The sequence below is a fragment of the Corvus cornix genome, chromosome 4 (assembly GCF_000738735.6).
Source record: "Corvus cornix cornix isolate S_Up_H32 chromosome 4, ASM73873v5, whole genome shotgun sequence".
NCBI classification, from domain to species: domain Eukaryota; kingdom Metazoa; phylum Chordata; class Aves; order Passeriformes; family Corvidae; genus Corvus; species Corvus cornix.
Genome location: NC_046334.1, coordinates 71,926,993 through 71,953,022, shown reverse-complemented (window position 1 = coordinate 71,953,022; position 26,030 = coordinate 71,926,993). Strand labels below are relative to the sequence as shown.

At 55.4% G+C, this 26,030-nt stretch overlaps 1 protein-coding gene and 1 long non-coding RNA gene across 3 annotated transcripts in view; both read left to right on the top strand.

Annotated features, from left to right (window-relative positions):
* The window catches only part of EXOC6B (exocyst complex component 6B), a 234,381-nt gene extending 225,824 nt beyond the window's left edge, over positions 1-8,557 (top strand). The window contains exon 23 of the mRNA XM_039551599.1: positions 4,559-8,557. Within this exon, the coding sequence (XP_039407533.1) occupies positions 4,559-4,685 (127 nt within the window). The 3' untranslated portion in view covers positions 4,686-8,557. The remainder of the gene's footprint in view (positions 1-4,558) is intronic.
* Positions 8,558-13,481: 4,924 nt separating this feature from the next.
* On the top strand, positions 13,482-24,167 carry LOC104697652. 2 transcript variants are annotated; one of them, XR_005601866.1, is made up of 7 exons: positions 13,482-17,216; positions 17,333-17,413; positions 18,158-18,334; positions 18,421-18,627; positions 20,766-21,053; positions 21,441-21,607; positions 23,567-24,167. It is a non-coding gene; the product is annotated as an uncharacterized LOC104697652 (long non-coding RNA). The 2 variants fall into 2 exon arrangements; XR_002048365.3 differs by having other exon boundaries at positions 20,766-21,607.
* The last annotated feature ends 1,863 nt before the right edge of the window (positions 24,168-26,030 follow it).

Sequence of the window (26,030 nt, the reverse complement as noted above, 5' to 3'; positions counted from 1 at the left end):
GGAACGCCGCGGCTTTGCCGTGCCTGCCGGCGCGCCGGAGGGAGGGAAGCGCCGCCCGGCCTGCCCGTGGTGGGTCTCCCAGATGATGTCCCCTGGTAGAGCTCCAAGCTGCCTTGGGAAGGATCCACTCTGCTCCTGCCCCTTGGCTCCCAACGGACCTCCCGGGTCGTTTTCCAGCTGGTGGGACAGAGAACGAGCCAAAACTTGGGGATTTATCGTTTTCCGAGCGGCTCCTGCGGTGCTGAGTCCTGCACGGAGGAGCGGGCAGGAGGGAATCCTCATGGAATGGTTTGGGTGGGAAGGGACCTTGAAGCGCATCCAGCTCCATGGGCAGGGACACCTCCCACTGTCCCAGGCTGCTCCCAGCCCCAGTGTCCAGCCTGGCCTGGGACGCTTCCAGGGATCCAGGGCCATTGAATGTTCCTCTGGAAGTGTGGCCCCAACTCTAAACTCGTCACCTGCTCCTTGAGGAGAAAGAGGGAGGCCCCAAACCCAACTCAAACTGCTCCTCATGGTCTGATTCCATGGTTAATCCAACCGAACCCAGCTACATCCCAAGAAGTGCCCAAGGCCAGGCTGGACGGGGCTTGGAGCCACCTGGGATAGTGGAAGGTGTCCCTGGCAGGGGGTGGCACTGGGTGGGCATTAAAGGTCCCTTCCAACCTGAATTATGCTCTGAATCTCTGGTTCTGTGAGCGACCTTGGGGTGTTTGGGAGCTTCGGGGTTGCCTCTGTGGTGCAGAAAGGGCCAGGTGGTCACCTGGTGTCATCCGTGGTCCAGGGAACCTCCGGCTCCTGTCCAGCAGAGGAACAGAACGGATCTCACAGCACCTCAGGACATCCAGAGGGCACCAGTGGGGGACACGGGGACCAAACTCGGTGTAAAGCAGCTTTACACCTCGTGGCATTATTTTCCTGCTGGGATTTTATGGGTTGTGTTATCCCTGGGTTATTCACGGCCATGGGTCAGGGGTGGATGTGGAAAGGCTGGGGGATGGTTGGATTCGGTGACCTTGGAGGGTTTTTCCAACTGGAATAGCTCCGTGATCCACAGTGAATTCGTGACCCAACACGTCCAAGATAAAAAACTGAGAGGTTTATTCAGAGCTATCAGGAAAATTATAAAGAAAGAAAATCCAAACTCGTCAAAAATCTGGGATCTCGGCCATGCAGCAGCTGGAAGAGGCAGGGGATTGAGGAGGCTGGGAAGGAGGTGGGACAGCAGGAGAGCAGCTCCACACTCGGTGGTGGTAAAACATCACCAAACCCCAGCCTGGCTCATTTCATAAAGTCATAAAATCCTGGAATGGTTTGGGTTGGAAGGAACCTTAGGGATCATCCCATCCCACCCCATCCATGGGCAGGGACACCTCCCACTGTCCCAGATGGATCCAAGCCCCAGTGTCCAGCCTGGCCTTGGGCATTCCCAGGGATCCAGGGGCAGCCCCAGCTGCTCTGGCAATTCCAGCCCAGCCCCTCCCCACCCTCCCAGCCAGCAATTCCTTCCCAACATCCCAGCCCAAGCTCCCCTTCCCCACTGGGAAGCCATTCCCTGCCTCCTGGCCCTCCAAGTCCATGTGAGAAGGAATCTGCAGGACAATCTCCACGGATTTCCGGAGGCAATCCCTGGGCTGGCTCTGGCACATCCCGCATCCCCGTGGCTCCATCCACGCGCTCCGGAGGCTCTGCCCTCATCCCAGCCCCTCTGAGGGGTCTCTGCCCACCCCCCACGAGCTCTCCCGAGGCTCCTCACCCCAGGCAGCACATCCGCTGCCTCCAGCGCTCCCATCCCGCCGGGAATTCCGCCGGGGCCGCTTCGGTCTGTAACCTGTTCTCCTCCTTATCTCTCTCCCTTATCACCCCTCTCTCCCAGGATATCCCGGGTGTAAGTATGTGCTCGCTCGGGCTTTCACCCTCACCTCGCAGGGCCTCGATTGTCTGGTTTCAATGGAGCCCGAAACGCTGGAAAGGCAAAGTGCCTCTGGAGCGGGGCCCTGCGGAACCCGATCCTCCCAAATGCACTAATTAGAGCTAAAAGAGGAGCTTTTACCCCGCTGCTTTTTTCCCCTCCCGGATTAATTGAAACAAAGCTCGGCTCTCTCCGAGGTGGTGTTTGTTGACAGGGGTGGGGACAGTGCCGAGCTCTCCTTTCCCTTCCTTTCACTCCTAATCCTGGGACCAGCTTCCAAGCCCTCGCTTATCCCAAGGCTGCGCTCGGAGAAGTGAAACCGGGGAGCTGCGCAGCCCAACCCGAATCCTGGAGGATTTTCTGTCCTGTAGCTGAATTCGTGGATGGTATTTAATAGCTTCCACCTTCACGTGGTGTCTGGAGATTCCAGATGCTCCCAGACTTTACCAGGCCTTACCTCTGTGGTGCTCCCAGTTATCCCGAGGCTCTGCTCAGGGAAAAAAAAAACCTGTGGATCTGCACAGCCCAACCCGAATCCTGCAGGATTTTGAGTCCTGGAGGCAACTTGATTAATTAATAATATTTAATAGCTCAGCGCTTGCACCTTCACGTGGCGTCTGGAGATCCCAGCAGCTCCCGTCCTTCCCAGACTTTACCTCTGTGGGTTTGTTAATGGTGTTCCCAGTTATCCCAAGGCTCTGCTCGGAGAAATGAAACTGGGGAGCTGCACAGCCCAACCCGAATCCTGCAGGATTTTGAGTCCTGTAGGCAACTTAATTAATGAAGAATAATTAACAGCTGAGTTCTTGCACCTTCATGATGTGTCTGGAGATGCCAGCAGCTCCCAGATGCTTCCAGACTTCACCAGGGATTGCAGCTGGAACCCTGCGGGTTTTTTGTGGGATCAGGGCTCCAGCTGCAATCCCTTGCCATCCTGATCCGGAGGTTTATCCATCCAGCTCCTCCCCAATCATCCAAACACATCCCAAGTTGTTTTCTTGCACGGAATGTGCCTTGCTCCCGAAACATTCCATGGACCCGAGCAGGTCCCACGGGATGGGAGATGGAAAAGCTCTTAGGGCAGGGGAGGTTCTGCTCTAAATTCCCGGTGTGTGGAAGGGCTGGAGAGGGACAGGAAAAGCTTTCCAAAGGTACAGGGTGACTTCCAGCACTTCTGATGTCCCTCTGGAAACTGGGAGAGCTCCCAGCTCTCCTGGGGAAGGGCTTGGAGATCTCCTGGAGCTGTTTGGAGCTGTTTATCCCAAAATCCATGATAGCAAGACCTGGGCGACTCCAAACTCCGCTTCCCATTGGCACAGTCGCTCCCTGGTTCTCCTGGAGGAGCAGCTGCCAACCTGCTCCAGCTGAAAAATAGGGAAAACCAAAAAAAATCCCAATTTTGGTGGCTGGAAGTGCTCCAAGCTCTCCTGTTCCTGTTGGGAGATCCCGAGTCTCTGGGCACTGGTAACTCCAGTCAATTCCCCTTTGGGATGAAGTTGTTATCCCAGATTCCAGTTCCGAGCTGGGTGTTTTTTGGGAACATTTCAGATTCCCCGTGGCTCTTTCTAGAGGGGCTGGAGCCTGGAAAAGCTTGGAATTTTTGGTTGTGTCCAATAAGTTTGCAGAGGTTTGGGTTGTGCTCAGTTGACTCCAGAGCCTCGGGATGGTCCAGTGCCAGCTTCCCAGGGATTATCAGCGCCGTGTCCCTGGCACTTCAAAGCTTCATTTAGGTCCCCAAAGCCAAAACCTGGGATTATGGGATGCATCCAAAGCCCTCAGCCTCTGCCAGATCTGATTTACCCGGAAAGTCATTTACAAACTGGGATCATTTGGGAGAGCTGAGCCCCTGCAGGTTGGATTTTGGGAGGTTGTGCCTTCAGGAGCTGCGGGAAGGTTGATCCTGGTGGGATTTTTTCCCTTCCCAGCACCCTTGGAGCATATCCCAAGCCCTCTTCCCCCCCAAAATACGGATCTGGGAATGCAGGAGTGCATGAAACCCCCCTCTGCCAGCTTTGCATGTGGGGTCCCCTCCCACCTCCTGCTCTGCTGGGCTCTGGATTTATGGAGACCTCCTTCCAAACAGCTGGGTTCCTTCCCGGGATGGAAATTATCCCGTGTTCCATTTAATGGAAATGATCTCTATGGATATGATTTATATATTGTATTTGTTGGGAAAAACGGGATGGCAGACGGTGTCCCTGCCCACGGCATGGGGCTGGAAATGGATGGGATTTAAGGTCCCTTCCAACCCAAACATGCCCAGATTCCCGGGAATATTTTGTAATGTTTAAAATTCACAACTCCAGACCTTCCCAGCTGCGTCTCGTGCGCGCGAGGCACCGTTTTCAACAAAACCCCGTAATTCTGTGGATTCCGGGCTGATTTTTAAATTTCCTCCTCAAATTCCATCACCGCTGCAGAAGGTGACATGGGGACGGAGAAATCCCTGCTTGGAAGGGGGAGGATTTAGGATTTCCTGCATTTGGGAATTAGGGAGAGACCCCAAAGCGGCGTCAATTGGGATCGGAGGGGTTCGAAGCCTGAAAAACGCCCCAAAAATTGGTGTAGATCCTTGAAATTCCACATCCTCCTCTCTGAGCGCTGGACACCCCCAATCCCTGCTCCATAACCTCTCTGTGCTCCGTGCAGGATGCGGGACACCAGCAGGAAAAACAACGTTTTCGCCCAATTCCGGAAAAACGAGCGGGACAAGCAGAAGTTGATCGACACCGTGGCCAAGCAGCTGCGCGGCCTCATCAACAGCCACCACTCCTGAGGGACTCGGGATCCCCTTCCCGCAGCCTGGCCCTCGGGAATCTCGCTCCGAGAGCAGATTTGTATTTTTTTATTCACCCGGAAAGTCTCGGCGGAGCCTCCCCCCGACGGCAAAACGCTCCCGGTGGAACGGTCCCAGGAAAAGAGGTGGTGGCAGGAGCCTCCTGGATCAACTCCTATTTTCAGGGGTTTAGAGAGTGATGGGAATTCTTGGAGCCTGGGAGAGAAGTTCACACCCAGACTGGGGTTGTTTTTTTTTTTTGTCGAAGCCAAATTGAAGGGATCGTCCTGCCTTCCTTCTGTTAATTTATTCCCTTGGAAAACACAAGAATCTGGGAAGAGCCATGGGTTTGGGTTCTTCTCCTGGGCAGGGGGAAGGGGGTCACCCTGAGTGTGTCCTGTGGTTTGGATTTAGGTAGGAAAAAGGGATTTTCCAGGGTTTTTTCTCCTCTTTTCCCGCTCCGTGGGCTGATTTCTGTGTTAGGCTGCAAATCCCTGGAATCGTGACCCTTTCCTGTGTGTCCGTAACCACCCCTGAGCTCCACTCCGGGACCTGCCAGGGGGTTGGGATCATGGAGAAGGGTTTGGAGCTGCCTCCTTGATCAGATTTGGGAAGGGAGAGCCAAAAGGATAAACTGGGAATGTGTCCTGTGGCACCGCTCCGGGGCTGGGATGCTGCTGGACACATCCATGGATGGAGGAGCGGGAATGGGGGGAGGGCACACTGAGGTCTCCTGGTGTCCAGGAGGGGATTTTTTTCCTCTCTTTTCCATGCTGGTGTCCCATTTTCCCTCTCCTCCTGATGGTTCCGTGGGGAAATCTTCTCTTGGTCGCCCTGGTTGGAGCTGGGCCGGTGGGAATCTCCTGGAGGCAGTGGGAGATTCCCCAGGGAGCAGCGCTGCTCCAAAGTGCCTGTGGACAAAATTCCCACTGTCCCGAAGATGCCCAGAGATCCTCTGCTCAAACCAGGCAGTTTTGGGGAGGAGGGAAACGCCACCACCGGGATTTAATCCCAGGATTCAGGTTCCAGAGGGGGATTTTCGCCCTCCTCATCTCGTTAACCCGTCTGGCTCTAATTCCCGGCATTATCCAGCCACATTCCCAAACCCTTGAGGGGAATTCTGATCTCCCCGGTGGTTGTCGCAGACCTGGAAGTGCTGCTCCTGTGCCCATTCCCGACCCTCTGGATGCACCGAGGGAATGAGGTTTGCCCTTCCCTCCTTGTTCCTTGGTTTCCATTTGGAGAAGGTTCGTGTGGCTCCATCCCAAAATTAAACAGGAACGCGGTCGGGAATGACCCCCTGGAGCCCTTGGCCCGTGCCGGCCATCTCCAGCTGCAGGGACCAAGGGATTCTTTTCATTAATAAGAGGGAAAATGTAAAATTCCTTTGGTTTTGGAGGGAGACGGGAGGTGAATCCCTTGTGAGCTCCTCTTTGAGGGATGTGGAAGAGGAATGAAGGGAACAGCAGCAGGTGAAGGAAGGTTGGAGTCAGTGTGGCCAGAAAGGGATCGGCTTTGGAGACACCTCTGGACATGACCCAGAGGGACAAGGGATGGGAATTCTGGGAGTGGGATGAAGGGAGAAGGAGCAGAAACCCCGGGACACAGGGAAGGGATTTTGTGCTGCCATCCTGAAATTCCACTTTTCACTCCATGAGGTATTCCCAATAAAATCCTCCACAGATCCGAGGCAAGGCCTCATTTCAGGTGCTCCAGGCAGCTCCCACCCTTCCCAAATCCACGCTGGGCTCCCCTTCCCATCTCCCTGAGCTGTAATCCCAAGAGCAGCGACCTGGGAAGGGTTTCCTCGCTCCTTCAGGCTCTTCTTGGAGAGGCCAGGATCGGGATCCCCCAAACCGGCTCCTGGCGCTCGGGATTTGCTGCTGGGAAAGTCAAATCCAGCCAAGGGAGAGCTTCAGGGAGTTCCTGATCTCGGGAGGTCAAGAGCCGGAACCGCAAGTCAGAGCCCGGGATGAAAAATGGGATTTTGGGACTCTGGTCCCAATTAACTTTTTGTTCGGAGAGATGCGGCTCCATCCCTTCCAAATAAAACGAATCTTTTAAACAGATTGCCCAAAAAGCCCCTGGAAGACATCCCAAACCCCCTCCCAGTCTCTTCCTAATGATGGGTGTCCTCCGACACGGATGGAAGTGCTTAGGAGGGAAAAGTCGCTGCTGGGAATTTAAAAAGGGGGGGGGGATGTGGGAAACAGGGGCAGGACCCGAATCCGAGATTTCCAACTCCCCAAAATAAATAACGCTGCTCTAACACCTCGCTCCACATCCACTGAACATTCCTTAGTGGGGCTGGGGTTTTTTTTTTTTTTAAAGAAAATTGGATTATCCCGTCATTTTTCCAGGGTCCAGCAAATATTTTCCAGCTTCCAGTGGGAAGAAAAATCATATTAACACCAAAAAAAAAGACAAATTTGGCTTCCCGAGAAGCTTCTTTCCTTCTTCATCATCTTCAGGCATTCCAGGAGTTGGGAATAACCCTGTATGAGGTGTCCAGAGTGGGAATGCACAGCCCAAGCCATCCGTAGGGTGTTCTGTAGGAGCCCTTTCTGTAGGGAAGGAGGAGCTTTCCTGGGATTTTTGGGTATTCCTGAGGCTGGAGCCGGATGCTCCCAGTGATTTTTGCACTTTGTTCCAGATCCAATCCCAACTCCCGCTCGGATGGGGATGGCAGGAGTTGGGATGGTGCTGGTTTGGGGTTGTTTTCTCCCAAATTGGAGAAGGTGGAATTTTGGGCAGGAGCTGTGGGAAGGGTCATGGTGGCCCCGAATTCCTTGGAAGGTGCTGGGGCGGAGCCAGGGCCACTGCTGCTCTCACATCCCTCGTGCTGAAGTTTTGGGATCAAATTCCAACCGGAATCCAAATCCCAGGCGGAGATTCCTCCCCCTTGGGTGTTCCCTGCCTCCATCGGGTTTTTCCCGTTACTTCTGGGTCGGGTTTGGTGCTTTTGTGGATCATGGAAGGGTTTGGAGCATCCGAACACCGTCCCACGCTCCGGTTGGATTTGTGTCTCATCCCTGGGGCTTTTGGGATCTCTGTCCCGGTTTTCCTACAATTCCATGGGGTCTGGAGAGCCCTCGTATCCCCCCGTGTTTATCCCACTGCTGGCAGCTCCCAGGGAGCACAACTCCCATAAATCCCATCCCCAGTGGTGCAGGATGCACTGGGAACGCTGTGGGTCGGAGGGAAGCGACCCCAGCGCACCGGGATTGGCCGGGATTCACCCCAAAAGCGCCGGGATGGAGGGGGGGAACTCAGGGGGGGCTTTGCTTCACCCCAAAGCTGCTGCTCCAATCTCCAGCCCCTCTCTTGCCCCCAGGGCTGGGTTTGGGAAGCTTTTCCCGGAGCTGGGATCCATCCCCACCTGCAGCTCCCCAAAAATTCCATGGGCAGCTCATTCTGGAACCCTGACAGTGCCCAGCTACTCCCTGCCTTGGCTCATCCCTCGGATTTTGTTTTGCCAGGAAAACCCCCCACACTCCCATCCCATATCCCATCCCACGTCCCATCCCGTCCCTCCCTGTCCACCGGCTGCCGGGGTTGCCTTTTCCCATTCATGTTGGGGCGGAAGGACCTGATTTTGGGAACTGAGGTTGGTGAAAACAGCTTTTTTTGCACAAGTCGTTGCACAATAAGGGGGAAATTTAGCAATTAGGTTTAACTTTAAAGGGAATTTTGTTGGTTTTTTTTTTCCTTAAAACTCACTAGCAGAGCTACTGATTCCGAGAGGAAAAAGAGCTGGAATGGTCGGAGAAAGGACTGCATGGTTTACAGGTTCTGTTCTGTTAGAAATTAGCATGTTGGACATTTATCCTGGTGTAATTCCAATTAAACAAATACAGCATTTAACTGTTTCATTAATGCCTCCCGCGGCTCTGTGCATCCCTGTGGAAAAACCCGACCCCTAAATCCCATCAGTGATAAAATCCGACATCTCCTTTGGACACCTGGCTGCTGGACACAGCCGGATTTGTGGGGGATCCGAGGGGAAGAAAATCCCTGGATGGGCGTTGGATCCCACCCTCCCTCATTGCTCTGAGCGGAAGCCAAGTTTTGACCAAATTTGGGGGGATTTTAATTGGTTTCTATCAAAAAATTCCTCCCTGGGAGGGTGGGGAGGGGCTGGGCTGGAATTGCCAGAGCAGCTGGGGCTGCCCCTGGATCCCTGGGAATGTCCAAGGCCAGGCTGGACACTGGGGCTTGGATCCACCTGGGACGGTGGGAGGTGTCCCTGCCCATGGATGGGGTGGGATTTAAGGTCCCTTCCCACCCAAACCATTCCAGGATCCTGGAGCTGCTGGGAACACTGGGATGGGGGAAATTTGGGGGTCCTGCCCCCCCCGGGAGGGGCGATGGGGAGGTTCCATGGAAGGGCTCAGGCAGATGATGTGGGTTTTGTGGAGGATGAAGGATTTAGGGAATACCCGTGGGCTGGGATAGCAAAGAATCCTGGATTGTACTCCATGAGTTTCTCTAAATCCCATTTTTAAGCTGTTTATCCCTTCTGGTTTCTGGCAGATGCTGGGGCAGGGATTCCCAGGTGTTGATTTGGAGCAGTGGGAAGGAAAACATTCCCTGGAGCTGTTGGTGACTCCACCTCTCCAGGGGCCTTTCCCCACAAGAGAGGGAAGGAGGAGGGTGGGGACCCCCCGGATTTAACCAGGATATTCCTGGTGTTTCCTGGTAATGGCCACCATGGAGCAAAGGGAAAATTCCATCCCCTCCACAGCAGCTCCAGGGAGGACCTAAAATTCCAGGAAACCCCCCAGTGCCTGGGTTAAGGAGCTGTGTGTTACCCCATCCCCTTCTCCGGGTGGATTTTGGGAGCTGGGCCGTGCCAGGAGCAACCTGGATGCTCCGGGTGTGCTCCAGGTGGGAGATGGAGATGTCCTGCAGTGGGGGTGGGATGTGGCCGGTGCCGTGGGAGCCCGGTGGGAGATGGTGGGAAGGGATCTTGGATCGCCCTGGATCAGTGGATCTGGGATCATCCTGGACCAGTGGATCTGGGATCATCCTGGATCAATGGATCTGAGAGAATCCTGGACCAATGGATCTTGGATCATCCTGGACCAGTGGATCTGGGATCATCCTGGACCAATGGATCTGGGATCATCCTGGACCAGTGGATCTCAGACCTTCCCGGATCAGGGAGTGCAGCACCGGGTGGCTTTTGGGGCAGGGATTTGGGATGCTGCAGTGGCCCCGATGTCACCCTGGGTGTGGCCAGGCCCTAAATCAGTGCCCGGAGCGGGGTCAAACCTCCCCAGGGCCCTGTGGCTCCCCGAGGTCCCTCGTCCGGCTCGGCCACCAGCGCTGTCCCCCCTCGTGTCCTCGGGACACCCCCAGCCCGGCACCGAGCCGTCATTCCCGCCCCGGGATGCGTTGCCAGCCCGGTTTTCATCAAATCACAGAATCAGGGAATATCCTGGTTGGACAGGGACCACCCAGTCCAGCTCCTGGCCCTGCCCAGGACACCCCAAGCACCCCACAAGCCGCCCCAAGCAGGGAGCTTTCTCTTTCCTCCTGATTTTTTCCGAGCCAGGTGAGACAAACATTTTCCAGCAGCTGCTCCCGAGCGTTCGTTTCCTGCTGTCTCTGTCCCTTCTTGCCCTCACCTCGGTTCACCTCCTCACCTCCTTCCTGATGGGATCGGCTGAGGCTGCAGGGAAGCAGAGCTGTCGGGTGAGTCTGACTCCATGGGATTTGCCTCCTCCCGGGAGCCCCAGGAACGGGGCAGGAGAAGGTTTGGGACCGGGAGATGCCCGTGGGGTTGCTTTCCCATCGTGTCCCATGGATCAGGTGGGATCTTGGGAAGGAATTCCTGGCTGGGCTGGAATTGCCAGAGCAGCTGGGGCTGCCCCTGGATCCCTGGCAGTGCCCAAGGCCAGGCTGGACACTGGGGCTTGGATCCAGCTGGGACGGTGGGAGGTGTCCCTGCCCATGGCTGGGGTGGGACGGGATGGACTTCATTCTGTGATTCCATGATTTCTTCTGCCATGGCTCCAAAAACTCCTGCAATGAACCTGCCAGCCCCGAGAGCCGGGCAGGAGGGGGCAGGTGGATGCCGGAGCGGGAGCACCGAAGTTCCCAGGAGTGAGGAGTCTGAGGGAAAGGTGGCAGCAGGAAGCTGATAAGGGCCAGCTGTCACCACTTGCCCGCAGAGCGCAGGTGAAGGAGGCTGTGGGAGCAGATAAATGTGAGAAGGGAGAGGAGCAGATCGGAGATAGCGCGGCTTGTGATAAGGAGGGAGATAAGGCGGGGAGGCCGGAGGGGATCCATGAGGTGCAGGGTGAGAAATGCGGGCACGGGAGGTGGAGCAGCCGGATCCGGGATGGGAAACTGGCTCACGGGAATGCCGGGAGAGGGTGAGGATGGTCCAGCCGGGTGGCACCGAAGGTGAGGATGGTGGGGGCGAAATCAGGATGGGACTGCTCGGGATAAACAGGACTTCTCCTCCTTCCCTCCCCAGCGTTTCCCGGTGCATCCCGGGTGGGAATGGGCCGCATTCCTGCCGGAGAGCCCCTCCATCCCGCGCCCCACGTGCCTCCAGCCGCGCTAATTGCATTCCGTGGGCCACTAATTGGATGAGCGCTCCCGAGCGCCATGGATCAAAGGCGGGAGCCCATCCATATCTGCCCGGCCCTGGATGCGATTAGCCGGGAGAAGGCATCCATCACCGCCGCCCCTCCCTGACCCAGCGGGGCCCAGCGCAGGTTCCGAGCCCGCGCTGGTGGCGGCCAAATGGGATTTGCTCCCCGAAAGGTTCAGGAATGACAAATGACGGCGGTGCCGCGTCTGCCGGGCGCTCATTCATCTCCCGGGACGGAGGCGCTGCCCCGGGACGCGGAGCTGCCTGCGGGGACCATCGCTCACTGTCACCGGGACGTGTGAAGTGTTAAAGACCCCCCGGCGGGGCACGGGGCGCTCGTTTGTATTCATTAGCCACCGGCTGCAGATGTCGGCTCCAGCTCCGAGGGGCTCCGAGCCGCTCCTCCGCTCCCTCGCGGGTCTCGGCCAAGTGGTGGCACCTCGTTTCTCCTCCCCTGGCGGCCCCGGGCACTTGTTGCTGCCACGGCAGGAGCGTGGTCCTGTTTGTCCTCCATCCCGAGGGGCCAGGCAGCTGCTGCGAGGTCCTGGGGAGAGCCGGGACTTCTCTTTTCCCTCTCTTTGGCCTCGGGCTGTGCAGAGCTCGGGGTGCTCCATCCCCATCCCACCACCACCGTCTGCTCCTCTGGGAATGTTCCCCTGTGCCAAAACCCCGTTTGGCTCCTCTCCTCCTCAAATCCTCCTCAACTCCTCGGCTCTGACCTTTCCCTCGGCCCCACCAGGCTCTTCCAAGCCCAAGCCATGGGTTTTCCAGGGCAGGGCCCGGGGTGTGACTGGATCTCCAGGCGCGTTCCTGTTCCCGTCCGTCCGATGAAGGACGGGCAGCAGCCTCCAGGCTGTCCTGTTGGGACAGGTCTTCCCTCTTTCCCTGCCTCTGGCTCTTCCCCTTCTCCACAGGATCGTGATTCAGACCAGGAGGAACCCACAGAAAAGGGGAAAATTGACTTTTGGGTGAATATCCTTAATATTGCCCACTCGGAGGGATGGAGCCTCTGCCAAGGAATGGCTGCTCCTCCCTCAGCATTCCCAAGCCCGCGTGAAGCCGGGATTTTTCCTTGCAGGGGCGCAGCTTTGGGGCTTTCTGAGGCAGTGGGGTTCACTTCATAGGGAGTGATCATGGGAACCTCAGATCTGTCGCCCAGATTGGCTTTTGGTGGGAATCAGACACCCCCATGGGCTGGAGAGAGGAAAATCCTGGCTGAGGTTCCCCGGGATTGAGATGTGAGAGAACTTTATCCTGGTCTTTTCCTGCCCTTGGCTCCACTGGAATAGGAGGCAGCAGAAAGTTGTGGGAAGAGCCTGAGCAGCGGCTGACTCGGTGCCCCTGGATTGGAAGTGTGGCTGTTGGAGGTGGAAATTCCCAGCTGGAATTCCCTCGGTGGAAATTTCCTTGCTTCTGGCCTTGGCATCGCAGCCTGGGCTCTGAAACCTCTCCAGTGCCTCTTTCTGGGAACAGACTGGGATAAGTCTGGGATAAGTCCCCTTAAATCCATCTGCTCTGAGGGCAGGATGTAGGGACAGGCCGGAAAAGTGGGATTTTGGGGCAGAGCATGATCCAAGAACCTGAGCTGAGCATTCCCTGGGTGTCCGTGATGCCCAACCCCACCCCATTCCCTGCTCAGAGAGATCCTGCTCCAAGGAATCCTCCTTTCTATGGATAGGCAATGGCTTGAGGGATGCAAAAAACTCCAGTGAGGAATTCAATCCTTGGTGGGATTGGTTGGGAATGTTGGTGCTCGATGGGCCAACCCCCGTGCCCGGCTGAGGGCTGCTGAGGTGATCCATGTGTCCTGGCACCTGGAGTTTGGATCCTGTTGGATTCTCCGTGGCTCAGCTGAGGGAGAAGGTTCATCTCGGTGGTGGATGGAGGGATCTCGGCAGCATTCCCAGCTGTGGGAAGCACAGGAATTCCCAGGGGGAAGGGTGGCTGCAGCCAGCCAGCAGTGAAAAATCCACCTTTAATGTCTTCATGGAAGCATGGAATGGTTTGGGTTGGAAAGAACCTTGAAGCCCAGCTCATCCCAAAGCCCCTGGCAGGGACAGCTTCCCCCATCCCAGGTTGCTCCAAGCCGCTTTTGTTTCCAAGGGCCTGGACTCACCTCATCCATCTCCAACATCCCTGGCAGTGCCCAAGGCCAGGCCGGACGGGGCTTGGAGCACCCTGGGATAGTGGGAGGTGTCCCTGGCCATGGCAGGGGGCGGGATGGGATTTAAGATCCCTTCCATCCCCAAAAATTCCATGATTCCATGGTTGATTGCTTGGGAAAAGGCAGCTCCAGACACAAGGGATGCAGACGCAGCTCATCCCTAAGGGAATGCTGGGCACACGTGGATTTCAAGGTCATCTCCTGGACACTCTGGCATCAAAGCTCCACGGTGGCCACCAACACAGGCAGAAGATCCCCAGGAACAAACAATCCTGGGCACGATCCCGCCCATCCAGGCCCCAGGAGCGGCGGAGTCGCAGCTCTCCCGCCCGGCTCCGGTGTTCCCTGGATTCGGGAGCGGTTTGGGAGCTCTGTCTGCAGGAGGCCAGACCAGCCTGGGGCCTGTGGGGACAGGCAGGGGTCGATAGGATCTGGCTGGGGTCTGGCTCCCAGGCGCTGGAAGGAGGCTTGGGATGAGAAGATCTTTCAGATCCTTTCCAACCCAAACCCGAATTCCGTGACTCATCCTCCGCTGGTTTCGTTGGAAACCCATCCCGGGGTTGGACACGGAGCAGGGAATATGTCAGGACTGGCCTTGTGGGGTTACCAGGGGCGAGATTTCCCCACCCCCGGCCTCAGCTGGAGACCAAACCCGGCTCACACCTGCTCGGATAATTCCCAGCCTTGGGATGCTTTCCTGGGGATGGGCTGGAGCGAAAGCCCTGGGGCTGTGTCTATCCCAGCAAATTAAGCAGTTCCAGGCTTCAGACTCCAATTATCCTCACGGTTTAATTGAATTATTAAATCATTGCCCAGGTGATTCTCGGGCACAGCTCCGGACTGTGCCTGGAGCGTTCCCAAGGGGCAGGATGGATTTGGCTCCCTGCTTTTGTGGAGGTCATCCAGTGGGTGAAGGCTTGGCCTTGCCATGTGTCCTCGTGGACGGAGGATGATCCCAGCCTCTTCCATGATCCCAGACACCTCCATGATCCTGGTGAAGATGTGCCATGGCCAACCAGGCCCAGCTTTCCCAAACTCGGGTCTTCCCAGCTTGGATCGATTCCAAACACGCAGCCCTGAATTCCTAAGGGAGAGTCATTAATTCAAATTGCAAAAATTCACTTTAATCTGCATTATTTTATTTCTAATTTCATTTTTTTTGGTTTCCAGAAGGTGCCTTTTGGCTGATTAAGGCCGTGCCTGGAGCAGCTGGGATTGTCACCAGGGAAGGCTCAGTTCCTGGAGCACAGACAGGGAGAATCCCTGGTTTTTCCAGCTCATTTCCACCTGAGAATGGGGGGCTTGGAGCAGCCTGGTCTAGGGGAAGATCTCCCATGGGGTTGGAAGTGGCTGCTCTGTGAGGTCCTTTCCAGCACAAACCGTTCCATGAAAACGGATTCCTTCCCAAGCTGGGATCCCACAGTGCCTGTTGTCAGCTGGCCTGGAGAAAGCTCCACCAGGATCCCGTCCTCTCCTCCCTCCCACCGCCCTCCCGCTTCCCTGGCACTTTTGATCCGCCCCGTCTGCCCGGGAGTGGGATGGGTGGGGGAGATTTGCATGCTGGAATTCCAACCAGGAAGTTCCCCGCTGCAGGAGGGGATGGGTTCCTCCCTCGCTTTTGGGTTCGTTGTGATTTTATTTGCTTTTCCGGTCATCTGGGGAACACCCTGGGATGTTTGGGAAGGTTCCCCCTTCCCAAAGCGCTGCTCCAGAGCAGGTGAATGTGAGGTGGGATATCCATGACCCCGCAGTGACCCTGTCCCCATTCCCAGATGGATAAGCCGATGACTAAGGCACATCCTGGCCTTCCTGAGACACACCCAGGTTCTTGGCTCCCTCCTAAATGTTCTTTTCCAGCCTCTCTCTCCCCACCCTCTTGGGGAAATTGCTCCCGAGGAAAGCTGAGGGTGTTTGCTTTGGGGTGATGGACGAGGGATGCTCAGGGAAACACCAAAAAATGATGGAAGAGGGAAGGTGTGAGCTGGGAATTGCCCAACTATCCCGTTTAGTTGGTGCCAGTGATCCCAAATTTTGGGCTGCGGTGCTGGAAGGGCACGGAGGGGCTGGAGCCGATCTGGAATTGGGCTGCTGAGAGACCAGAGGGAATGGCGGCCTGGGAAGGAAGATCCCAAGGTTTGCAGTTGTTTAGTTGAGGAAAACGTTTTCCAACAGCCTCCAAATCCATCACGGGATTCTGCAAGCAGGGAGGGGATGGAACTGGATCCAGAGAGGCTGGAATTGAGGAGGATGGTGGGGGTGGGGTGGGGGTGTTGGGCCTGCAGCATCTCCAAGGTTGGAGAACCAAGAGGAGGGGACTGAGTTGGAGCAGGGCCTGCCCAGGGACCCCTGCACAGGTCGGGAATGGGCTGGAAGCTCCTCCAAAATCCATCCAAAGGCATCCTGATCCTGCTCAGCATGGGCAGCAGGCAGCTCAGATCTCCCAGCTCTGGGATCAGGAGGTGATGGGAGCTGCTGCCCGGTGGGAAGTCAGGATTCCTACTGGATCATCAAAACAATCCGGGAACACGTGGGTTTAAATGCCCCCTTTGGGGTTTTCTGTCTTGTTGGATCAAACCCAGCTCTTCCCAAAAACCCCGTGGCTGGGAACAGTTCTTGAAGCAGCTCTCATTCCCACCTCTACCCTAAGGTCTCTCCCAACAGGAATTTTTCCTTCCCAAAATCAGGAACTGAGCCATTTTCTGAGCCTCTCATGAACCCCGAGGCTCCCTGCCTGAGCTCGGCTGTGGGGCCCTTCCAGTCTTATCCCAGTGACACGGATCAGGGCCCTTCTGTCCCCAGTGAGGGGTTCCAGCTGGACTCCGGCCAGGATCCAGCTCCCAGATATTCCCACCTAAAGGCAGAGGTGCAGTTCGGACGCCTCAGTGACCTGGGAGCCCAGCTGGCCTGCAGCCGTTGTTCCAGGAGGACGGAATTCTCCCCGAGGTGCTGAGTTCTCACAGTTATGGACAATCCTGGGATCACTGCGATTGGAAAAGCCCTCCAGGATCATGGAGTCCGTCCTGTGCCTGGTCCCCACCTTGTGGCCCAGACCAACATCCAGTTGTTCCTTGGACACCTCCAGGGATGGCGACTCCAAAGCTCCCTGGGCACTTTCCGAGGCCTGACCACCCTTCCCATGAGGAAATTCCCGCTCTTGTCCAACCGGAGCCTCCCCAGCACAGTCCCCTTGTCCTATCCCAGCTTCCCTGGGAGCAGAGTCTGACCCCCAGGTGTGGGGTGGCCCCCGTGGCCTGGGGCTGAAGGTCACTCGTGGTCAGGAGCTGCTCCCAGCTCTCTGTGTGGTCAGCAGAGCAAATCCCTTGCTCAAGCAGGCTCCTCCATGGGCACACAGGGAAAGGGAGGGAACAAACTCGTGGAGAGAGCTGAGCCGGGCGGGAGGGCAGGGAGGGAGCCGGAGTGAAGCCTTCAGGGGGATGTGGTGGCCTTGGCCCTGCTGGGTCAGTGGCTGGGCTCGACGATCTGGGAGATGTTTCCACCGGAATTGTTCTGTGATTCCGTCACTGAGGGGTGGGGTGGAAGCTCTGCCCATCCTTGTATCCCTGTCCATCATCCGTCCCTCCTTCCCTGTGTCCCACACAGGCACAGAACTCCTCGTTTCCGTGAATCCTGGAATTGCAGAATATCCCAAGTTGGAAAGGGACCCACAGGATCATGGATCCAACCCCAGCCTGGGCATCCCAGACCCAATTCCAGGCCATGAAAAGTCTGTGCTGTCCTCGTGCATTTGGCAGGACAAGGGCAGGTGGGAGGAAAAGGAGGTTTTTTGTTTGTTCTTTCCCATTTCTCAGATCCTGAGGTGGGCTTTAGGTACAAAAAGGACCTTTTGCAAATTTCTGCTGTGATTTGGACGTTTTTCAGGCCTGGGGACCTTTTGTGAGTCCAGAGCAGAGCCCAGATCTGGCCAAGGATGGCTGAGCGAGACTTAACGATGTTGCTTGGGTAATTAGACAAAAAAACCTCCTTACCAGGCACAGGGAGGGTTGGGAAGGGCGGAGCTGAGGGGGCTGTTAATCCCATAAACCAGGGAAAATCCAGGCAATAACTCCTGGGGGAGCAGCCTGTAAAACGCTGGGAGAGCAGCACTGCTCCCAATCCGTCATTTTTAGTGCCAGAATTCCCTGCTGGATTTGTTTGCCCCTCTCCAGGGGGGATTTGCTGAGGGGTCACCCCTGGCTCCACACTTTTGCCACCTCAGCTGGGGCCGGAGCCTGGAGTGCGGCTGAGGATCCCCAAATGAAATCAAGGGGGAAAGACATTGGAGAAAAATGATCCCAAAACTACGATAAGAAGAAAGAACGCCAAATTCCCTCATTCTTGGGAAGTTGGTGCTCTGAGGACTCCAAATCCTGCTTCCTCCTCTACTTGGGGATGAGGGATTCGTCTCACCCAGCTTTAGGTCCCTGCAATTTTCCCAGAGCTGGAAGATCAGAGGTGACTCTCCCACCTGGGATTCATCTGTGGGATTTCAGGTGGCCAAGCTGGGGTGAGGGGACTGAGGAAGCCTGGACAGGTGAAATGTCAGTGTCCAGCCAGGGGAAATGTTTGGGAATCTTGGTGTCTTCCCAGTGAATGTCCTGGCTCAGCCAGGGATTTTTCCAGTCTCCCTTTTCCCAGCCCGGAGTAGATCAGCCAAGTTCATCCCTCCTTATCTTTTTTCACTGCCATGGAATTGGGCTGGGCCAGGCCATGAAGCACTTCCAGGAGATTCCTCCCATCCCAAGGCATGGTCACTTCCATGGGAGGACAGATCCTGCCCCTCTGAGCCCTCGATCTTGGGAGGAGAGGCCTCCGTCTCCGAGAGTCCCAGGGAATCCCAAAGAGCCATCCTGGAGCAGACGCCTCGTTTATGGATGCCCACAGGTGGGATGAACCCCACCCCCTGGCAGCAGCGGCGTCCCGATGCCGCTTTTCCACTGGGATTCCTCAAAGATGTTGTCCCATTCCAGGTGACGTCATTCAGATGATGATGGCAGACACTGGAAGCATTTTCAGGGAGCTGCCGACGGATTTCAGAAGGGATTTGGAACCCAGCCCTGAGGTCTCTGGTCATTCCGTGACCCCAGGAATGGGGTCATTCCAACAGTGTCCAGGGAGGATGTGTGACATCCCTGAGGACAGCAGCACCTGGATCTGTCCCTCAGCATCCCAGCAAGGTTTGCAGGGAGCTTGGGAGGGGATTTGAGGGGACTTTCCGTGCGTCCGTGGGAGGAAACCTTGGGAAGGGCAGGGGGAGTGCAGTGCTTTTCCCAAAATTATCCCCCTTGCCCAAAACGGGACCTCTAAACAGGCGATGCAAGTGGGAAATGTGGGGATTTGGGATGGGGGTTGAGCTTTGGGGCCGGAGCGTTTTTTATCCCTTTAAGATCCTTGAGCCACAGATCACGGAGTCATGGAATGTGCTGAGTGGGAAGGGACCCCAGGGATCATCGAGTCCAACTCCAGGCTGTGCACGGGATCATTCCCGAGTCTCCCATTCCCCCTTCTGCCTGTCTAGCAGGGCTCCTCCTCTTTAATCTCCCTCCCTGATGGGAACTCCTGGCATTAATTTGCTTTCTCCTTGTCTCTCCCCACTGCTCTCCCGGAGCTCTGCTTCCGTGAAGGAGCAGAGAGAAGGGGAATCCCCCCGAAATCCCATTTCTCCCTCCGCCCAGGGCAGGTGCTGAGTGGGATCCCAGCCCTTTGCTCGGCTGTGTGGGCCGGGAATCCAGGGAAAAAGGAACAGTAGCTTTTCTCTCCCCGGTGACGCCGACGTGGTGATCAGAGGAGCTGGCCAGAGTCCTAATGAAGATAAATGAGTATTCCCACTCCTCCAGCTCTTCCAGCTTTTATTGATGGGCTGCGGGGTGAAAGGCGAGGGCCGGAATGTTCATTTCAGCCGATGTCACGGGCTGTGGGGTGGAGGGGAAGGTGTAGGGAAAACCGCCTGGTGCCGGGAAGTTCCTCCACCGTGAGCACGCTCGGCTTTACAAGGCTTTCTCCATTCCTTCCCCATCCATCACTTCCCGGGATCCCTTTGTAAATGCAAATTGCACTTTGATAGGAATAATGCACTGAGCCCCATTAGTGTCGGGTAATGGGGAGGGTGATTTTAATGCCATCCTTCTTCAAATAAGGCACCCAGGAGCTTCTCTGGGGCTGTGTATCAAAAACCCATCTGAAACCAGGCTCCTCCCATTCCCGGCCTTGGCAGGAGCTGGGGTGTTTTTTATTTTGGGGCTCAGGATTCTGGGATGTTTTTTATTTGGGCTCAAGATTCCGGGATATTTTGTGTTTGGGGCTCAGGATTCTTTTGGCTTGGGGTTGGGGATTTGTGGGGCAGCCTGAAGGTTTGGCCTCATTAATAAGAGTTCGGAGCTCACCCCCTTTGACCTGGTCCCAGGACAAGGGGTAATGGCTTTAAACTGGCATAGGGGAGATTTAGATTGGATTTGGGAAGGAATTGCTGGCTGGGAGGGTGGGGAGGGGCTGGGCTGGAATTGCCAGAGCAGCTGGGGCTGCCCCTGGATCCCTGGGAATGCCCAAGGCCAGGCTGGACACTGGGGCTTGGATCCAGCTGGGATGGTGGGAGGTGTCCCTGCCCATGGTAGGGAGGGAACTGGATCATCTTTAAAGTCCCTTCCATCCCAAACCATTCCATGATTCTAAGGCCAGTCTTGTCCCAGACTGGGATGGTGGGATAACCTGCCTCCTTCCCAGTTTTCCATGCGGGGCAGCACCAGCTGGGATTTTCGGGGGCTGAGATCCCTCATCCCCTGGACCTGTTCCTTCCCGGGTTCTCCCATGTGCTCCCAGCAGGAGGGAGCTGGTTCAATCCCACCGTAAGCATCTCCCATGGGATGGAGCGTTGGGATGTGCAGAGCAGCCCCTCAGATCCCTGGGGGGTTCCTGCATCACCAGATGGATTTTCCTCATCTCCCAGCCTGAGCTCTCCCTCCTAGGGTGAGCAGCAGCAGCTCCGGCACTGAAATCTGTTAAAGCTGCTGTAAAATTCCAGAAATAAGGAACATTTGAAGGCGCTGCGATCCCCTCCACACTCACACTTTGGGAGGTCAGAAAAAAAACGGCTTTGAAGTGTTTAAAAACAAATCTGGGGCCTCGTTCATCTTCATTAATGAGATATTTAACCAGGCCCTTTTAATAACTTTTTGATGCCTGTGCCAAGTGAAAAAATAAAAAAAAAAAACATTTTCTGCTTAAAAGACCTGGAGTTGGGTCTCTTTGCTGATTAAAAGACCATTATGCTCCATGCCTTTTCCCACCTTAATCCCGAAATCCTTGCTTTTTTTTCCAGGTGCCATCATCACGTTGCCTCGGAGCAGCTTCTCTGCGGGCGCCGCTGGGATTTGCGCCAGCGAGGTCAGGGAAGGGAGGTGACTTTCATCATCTCTCCCAGGTTTTCCACAGGGCTTCCACGCAGGATTGAATCCCCCGGAGAAATCAATCCCACTGGATCCCTCTTCCTACCTGCTTGGGGGTGAATTATTCCAGAGCTGGAGTGGCTTTTCTCCAGGAAGAAGTGGAAATCAAAACCATCCAGGAGCATCAATCCGCAGCTCCTTCCCAAAGGATGGCTCCAAAGGTGTGGCCCTCCGGCACCTTCCCAGAGGAGCTGGAATATTTAGAGCCAGTCAGGAACATCTGAGCGAGCCCCAGCACGGCTCTTCTGAACTCCGGGGTGGGAACCACCGATTTTGGGGGTCCTTGACTCCCAAAATGAAGGATTTGGGGAGGGAAAAGTCCTTTCATAAATCAACCGTGGAGAACAAAGGGAGGGAACATGGAAAGCAGAGGGGATGTCCCGGTTTCTCGAGGAGCAGAAGGAGAGGGATGGGGAAGGCAGCGTCGTTAAAGTGAAATCCCGACTGGAACGACAAAAGGAAAAGAAATTAAAGCCAGATTTGTTCCCCTGGGCCGGAGGAAGGAGGATCCCGTTGGATTTGTTCCTCCTTTCTTGTTTCCTTCAAAGCCAGGAGATCAATTGCGGGCCTTAATGAGAACCGTCTCGTGCCAGAGGTGGACAATGGAGCGGGACAGGGACATGCCGGGGATTTTACGGCAGCTCGGAGCATTGGGATCCATCCCGGGAAGTGCCAGCCCATCCCTGGAAGTGCCAGCCCATCCTCTCCGGGCTTTGTGAGTATCCCAGCACTGAATCTGAGCAAGGAGCACCGGTGGCAATTCCCACCCCTGATCCCGGAGGATGAGTGTCCGCGGGTCCATCCTCAGTCCCCCACCCACGTTGGGACCGGGAAATGCGGGATTAGGATCTGGTTTCAAATCCCCCATCCCTGGGCAGTTGTGCTTTGTGATTATCCTGGTGCTGAGCCCGAGCGGGGAGCACCGGCGGCAATTCCCGTCCTGATCCGGGGGGGCTGAGTGTCCAAGGGTCCATCCCTGGTCCCACACCCACGTTGGGATCTGGAAATTTGGGATCAGGATCTGGCTTTAAACCCAGGTGTAGGATTTAAAACCAGGGGAGATGGAGGGTGTGTGTTGGCTTGAGTTGAGCATCCAAAGAGCGTCTGCTCCCGTGGGCATTCCCTGTCTCCCTTGGTGGTCTCCAGGAGTTCCAGTATGTTCTTTGGGACACTCTCCCAGCCAGGTTTCCCAAGCGGGAGCTCTCCTCTCCCTTCCAGAGGATACCCCCGTGTTGGATGCTCCTGGGAGCCAAGTGCTGGCAGTCAAACATTCCTGGAATGACCGGAGACTTCAGGTTTGGGCTCCAAATGCCTCCAAAAGCCACCAGCAGCTCCGAAAATTCCAGCATCCATCAGAGCAGATCTCTTGGCATCTAATGGATGCCCTCTGGAATGGGAGGGAGCCCACGGGATGCCCAGCAGGTGCCCCTGAGGGCCTGCCCGTGATCCCTCACCGGGATTTTCTTCATCCTCCTGCTCAGGAGGCTGTGTCCAACTGGGATCCAAGTGGAGGAGGTTTTGGGACACTGATCTCACCTTCAGGATGACTTTGGGTGCAGAGTTTAGACCAAAATCCAAGGAGAAATTCCTGGGGTGATCATTGGAGGGACAGGATTGGGAAACCTGTCTGGGAGAGCATCTTGGCCCTCTTGGAGACCCTCAGGGGGACGGGAATGGCCTCAGGGGGACGGGAATGTGCTCAAGGAGACAGGAATGGCCTCAGGGGGACGGGAATGGCCTCAGGGAGGCAGGAATGGCCTCAGGGAGGCGGGAATGGCCCCAGGAAGTGGACATTCAACTCATGCCAACATCAAGGCCCCATCTCCCCCGCCAAGGCAGGAAGGACAGAACACGAGGGATAACATTCCTGATCATCCTGGGAATCGTCCCCATCTCCCGCTCCACGGGCAGCGGCAGGAGCTGCTGGGATAACGTGGACGCATCCCGGCGGAGCAGAGCCTCCCAAATCCGCGCGGAGCCGCCTCTGCCGAGGCCTCCGCGCCGGACCCTGGGGATGAATCTTCTTTCAGAGCGAATTCTTTGCTCTGTCACCCGATCGGCCTCGATCCCTGGAGCTCCGGCGGGAGAGAGGGACCTTTCACGGGCGGGCAAGGGGGGGAGGGCTGTGCTAATCACCCCGGGCTCTTAATGAATGCAAATGAGCTTTGACGGAGGGGTTCTGTGCGAGGAGGAGCAGGTACCTCCTCGCTCCCAAATATTAACAACTTCCTGCCCAGATCCCGGATCCCAGAGCCCTGGAAATCGCTGGGCAAAGGATTCGTCTTGGGGTCTCCTCATGTGGGTTGTTTGAGGCTCGGTTGGGGATTTATTCGGGTTGAGGATGCTCAAAGGGGGGGCAACACCTCCTGGTTATCCCACACCAGCACCCCCCTTATTCCTTAAAATCCTAATTTCCCTTCCCATCCTCAATCCAGGATATTCCATGCAGGAAAATGGGGTTTTACCTCGTAGAAAAACCTGCTGATTTCTCTTCCCATCACCAATCTGGGCCATTCCATGTAGGAAAATGAGTTTTGCCTTGTAGACATCCTGAAAACGGCTCAAACTAAATATGGATTTACTTCCCTGGTTTTTAACTGGGAGCATGGATTGATTTTGATTTTAAGGCAGTTTTCCCAAAAGGAAGGAAGGTTTCAGTAATTTTTCCTTAAAGGAGAACTAAACTCTGGGAGAGGAACGGGAAAACCTCCCTGGAACTCAGAGATCCCTAAGGATGAGCTGAAGGAACCTTCCCCGTGTGTTTCGGGACGTGGAGGAGCACTTGGAGCCGGCATCACCCAGGAGTGGCATCCTGATTTATTCCGTGGATTTCCACGCGGCCGCTGCGTCTCCTTGGGACCACGAGGTCCCCGTGAGCAGTTTGGAAGATGCAGAGTTGTTCTGATGGAAAGGGGATTTGGGGAAGGAACGGAGCTGTGGTGCTTTCCGCTTCATTCCACATCCTCAAGGGAAGTGGAAAACTCCCCCAAACTTCCCCAAATTTCCCAAAACCAGGAAAAAACGGTTCTGAAAACTGCTGTTTTCTTCCTCTTCCCCAAATCTTCCCTCCATCACAAACTTCCCTCTCTTTTTCTGGGAATGGAGAAGAAAATCCCTTCTTGCTTTGATAAAAATCCTGCATATTCCACATGGAACGAGCTCCCATCCCTTCCCAATCCCGCTTTTCTGGGCCACCTCAGGGTGACATCCTTGGTCCAGGGCCTCATCCCAGAGGTTTTTCCCTGTTTTTAAGGCTCCCTGGGCTGTGGGATGGAGGTGCTGAAGGCTGGGGGAGGGGGGGGGGGGGTGTGTGGAAATTTTGGCTGTTTGAGCCAAAAGAAAGGAATTTTTAAAAGATCCCGAAGGGAAAAGGGGAATTTCAGGAGTCCTTGAGGAAGGAGGAGCCCTGGGCTGGTCTCAAGGGCACCAAACCCTTCACTTCGGCAGCAAATCCCACATGGAATTTCCTCTGGATGCAGTTGGCGTTTGGGGCTTGGTTTGGTTCCTTTCTTTCCTTTTCTCCCCCCTTTTCCCTGTTTCCCCAGTGGGTTCTAAAACCTCTTTTTCCAAGGGTTTTGAGATGGGTTGGGAAGAGGGGCAGGAGCAGAGAGGTGGAAAGGGAGCAGGTGGGAATCTTCAGCGCAGGGAGAAGGATGAAACTTCGGGATAACGGGATCAATCCCAGCCCCCTTCGCAGAGAGGAAATCCTGGTCTGGGAGAGAGGAATTATTGGGATATTCCCATTCTGTGGGTCCTTGGAGCTGCCTCCTTATCCAGGTTTTATGCTCAAATATTTGGGATGTAAATAATATTTTAACAACAACTCCAAATTCCCATTTTTAAAATATCCGTGGATCCCTCGCGGTCCCGCATTCCCTGGAATTTTGTGTTGGGAATGAAGGAAGAAACCTCCCTGGGGCTTCTTTTCCTTCCAGAGTGCGGGAAGATGGTTCTTGTTGTGCCTTTGGAATTTTCTCCATGGCCTGGAGGAGAACAGAGGCTGGAGTCTTGTAAGGATGCACAAACGCCTCACATCCCACCCTTTTTTTGGGGAATTAGCAGGAGATCCAGACCAGGGAAAAGCCGGATGGGTTGGAAAAAGGTCTGAAATTTGGCTTTGCTGGTAGCAGAACTTTTATTAGAAATAAGGAAGTTTGTTTGGAAAACCAGGATAAATCCCAGGCCGTGCTGACAGGTTGGGATTTAAAAGCGATTTTTTTTGGGAATGGCTGGCGGAGGAAGGGAGATAAAAGAAATGATCTGAAAGAAATAGATTTTAAAATTAAAAAAAAAGAAGAGGATACTCAGGAAAAGGATCTCTTCTTCCTGAGGAGAATTCCAAACGAGGAGACCTTAAGGAGAAACTCTGCATGGCTGGGATCAGGCACAGAAAATATTCCCAGTTCCATCCCCGCTCATCCGACCCAGAAGTGAGGAGCAAATCCTGCAAAATTCTCCTGATTGGGGAAAGAAAAGGGAACAGAAGCTCAAAACTTTCTCTGGGCAGCTCCCATGGGGATTTCAGCCGGGAATTTGAGATTTGGGATGCTCCGAGGGGCTTTTGGCCACTGGGTTATTGCCTTGGGGTTGGGTTTGGAGGAGGAATTGATGGATTTTGGGGAGGAGAGGGGCTGAGAGTGGCCAAAAAATGCAGGAAAAGGGTTTGGGAACGGGGATAAATTGGGTTGGGATAACCCCAAGGGTGTCCCTGGAGCATCTTCCCGAGGGCCCATCCGGAGCTCGGGGTCGGAGCAGCCCCAACCCGGCCACTTTTGGCTTTTTAAGAGATCAAAAGTTGAGGTTTGGGGGTTTCTTGGGATTTTCTTGAGGTTTTATCCGTGGCTCCGCCGGCATCCCCCCTCTGCCGGCGCCTGGAGCGGGCCCAAGCCGCGTCCCCGCTCCTCGGGAAGAGGCGGATGCACAGAAAGGGGGAATATCAAACCGATCTCGTTTCTGTCTCTCCTCGGTCTCCTATGGAACAAAGGACAGATGGGAACAAGAAAGGAAGGAAAAAAAATCACCTGTTCCCATCCAGTCGTGGAGCGATCCGGTCATTATCTCGGAGCTTCACATTTCCAAAGGGGCTTCATTTTCCTTTGAAACACTGGCATTTTGTTAAAAACAAAACAAACCGAAAA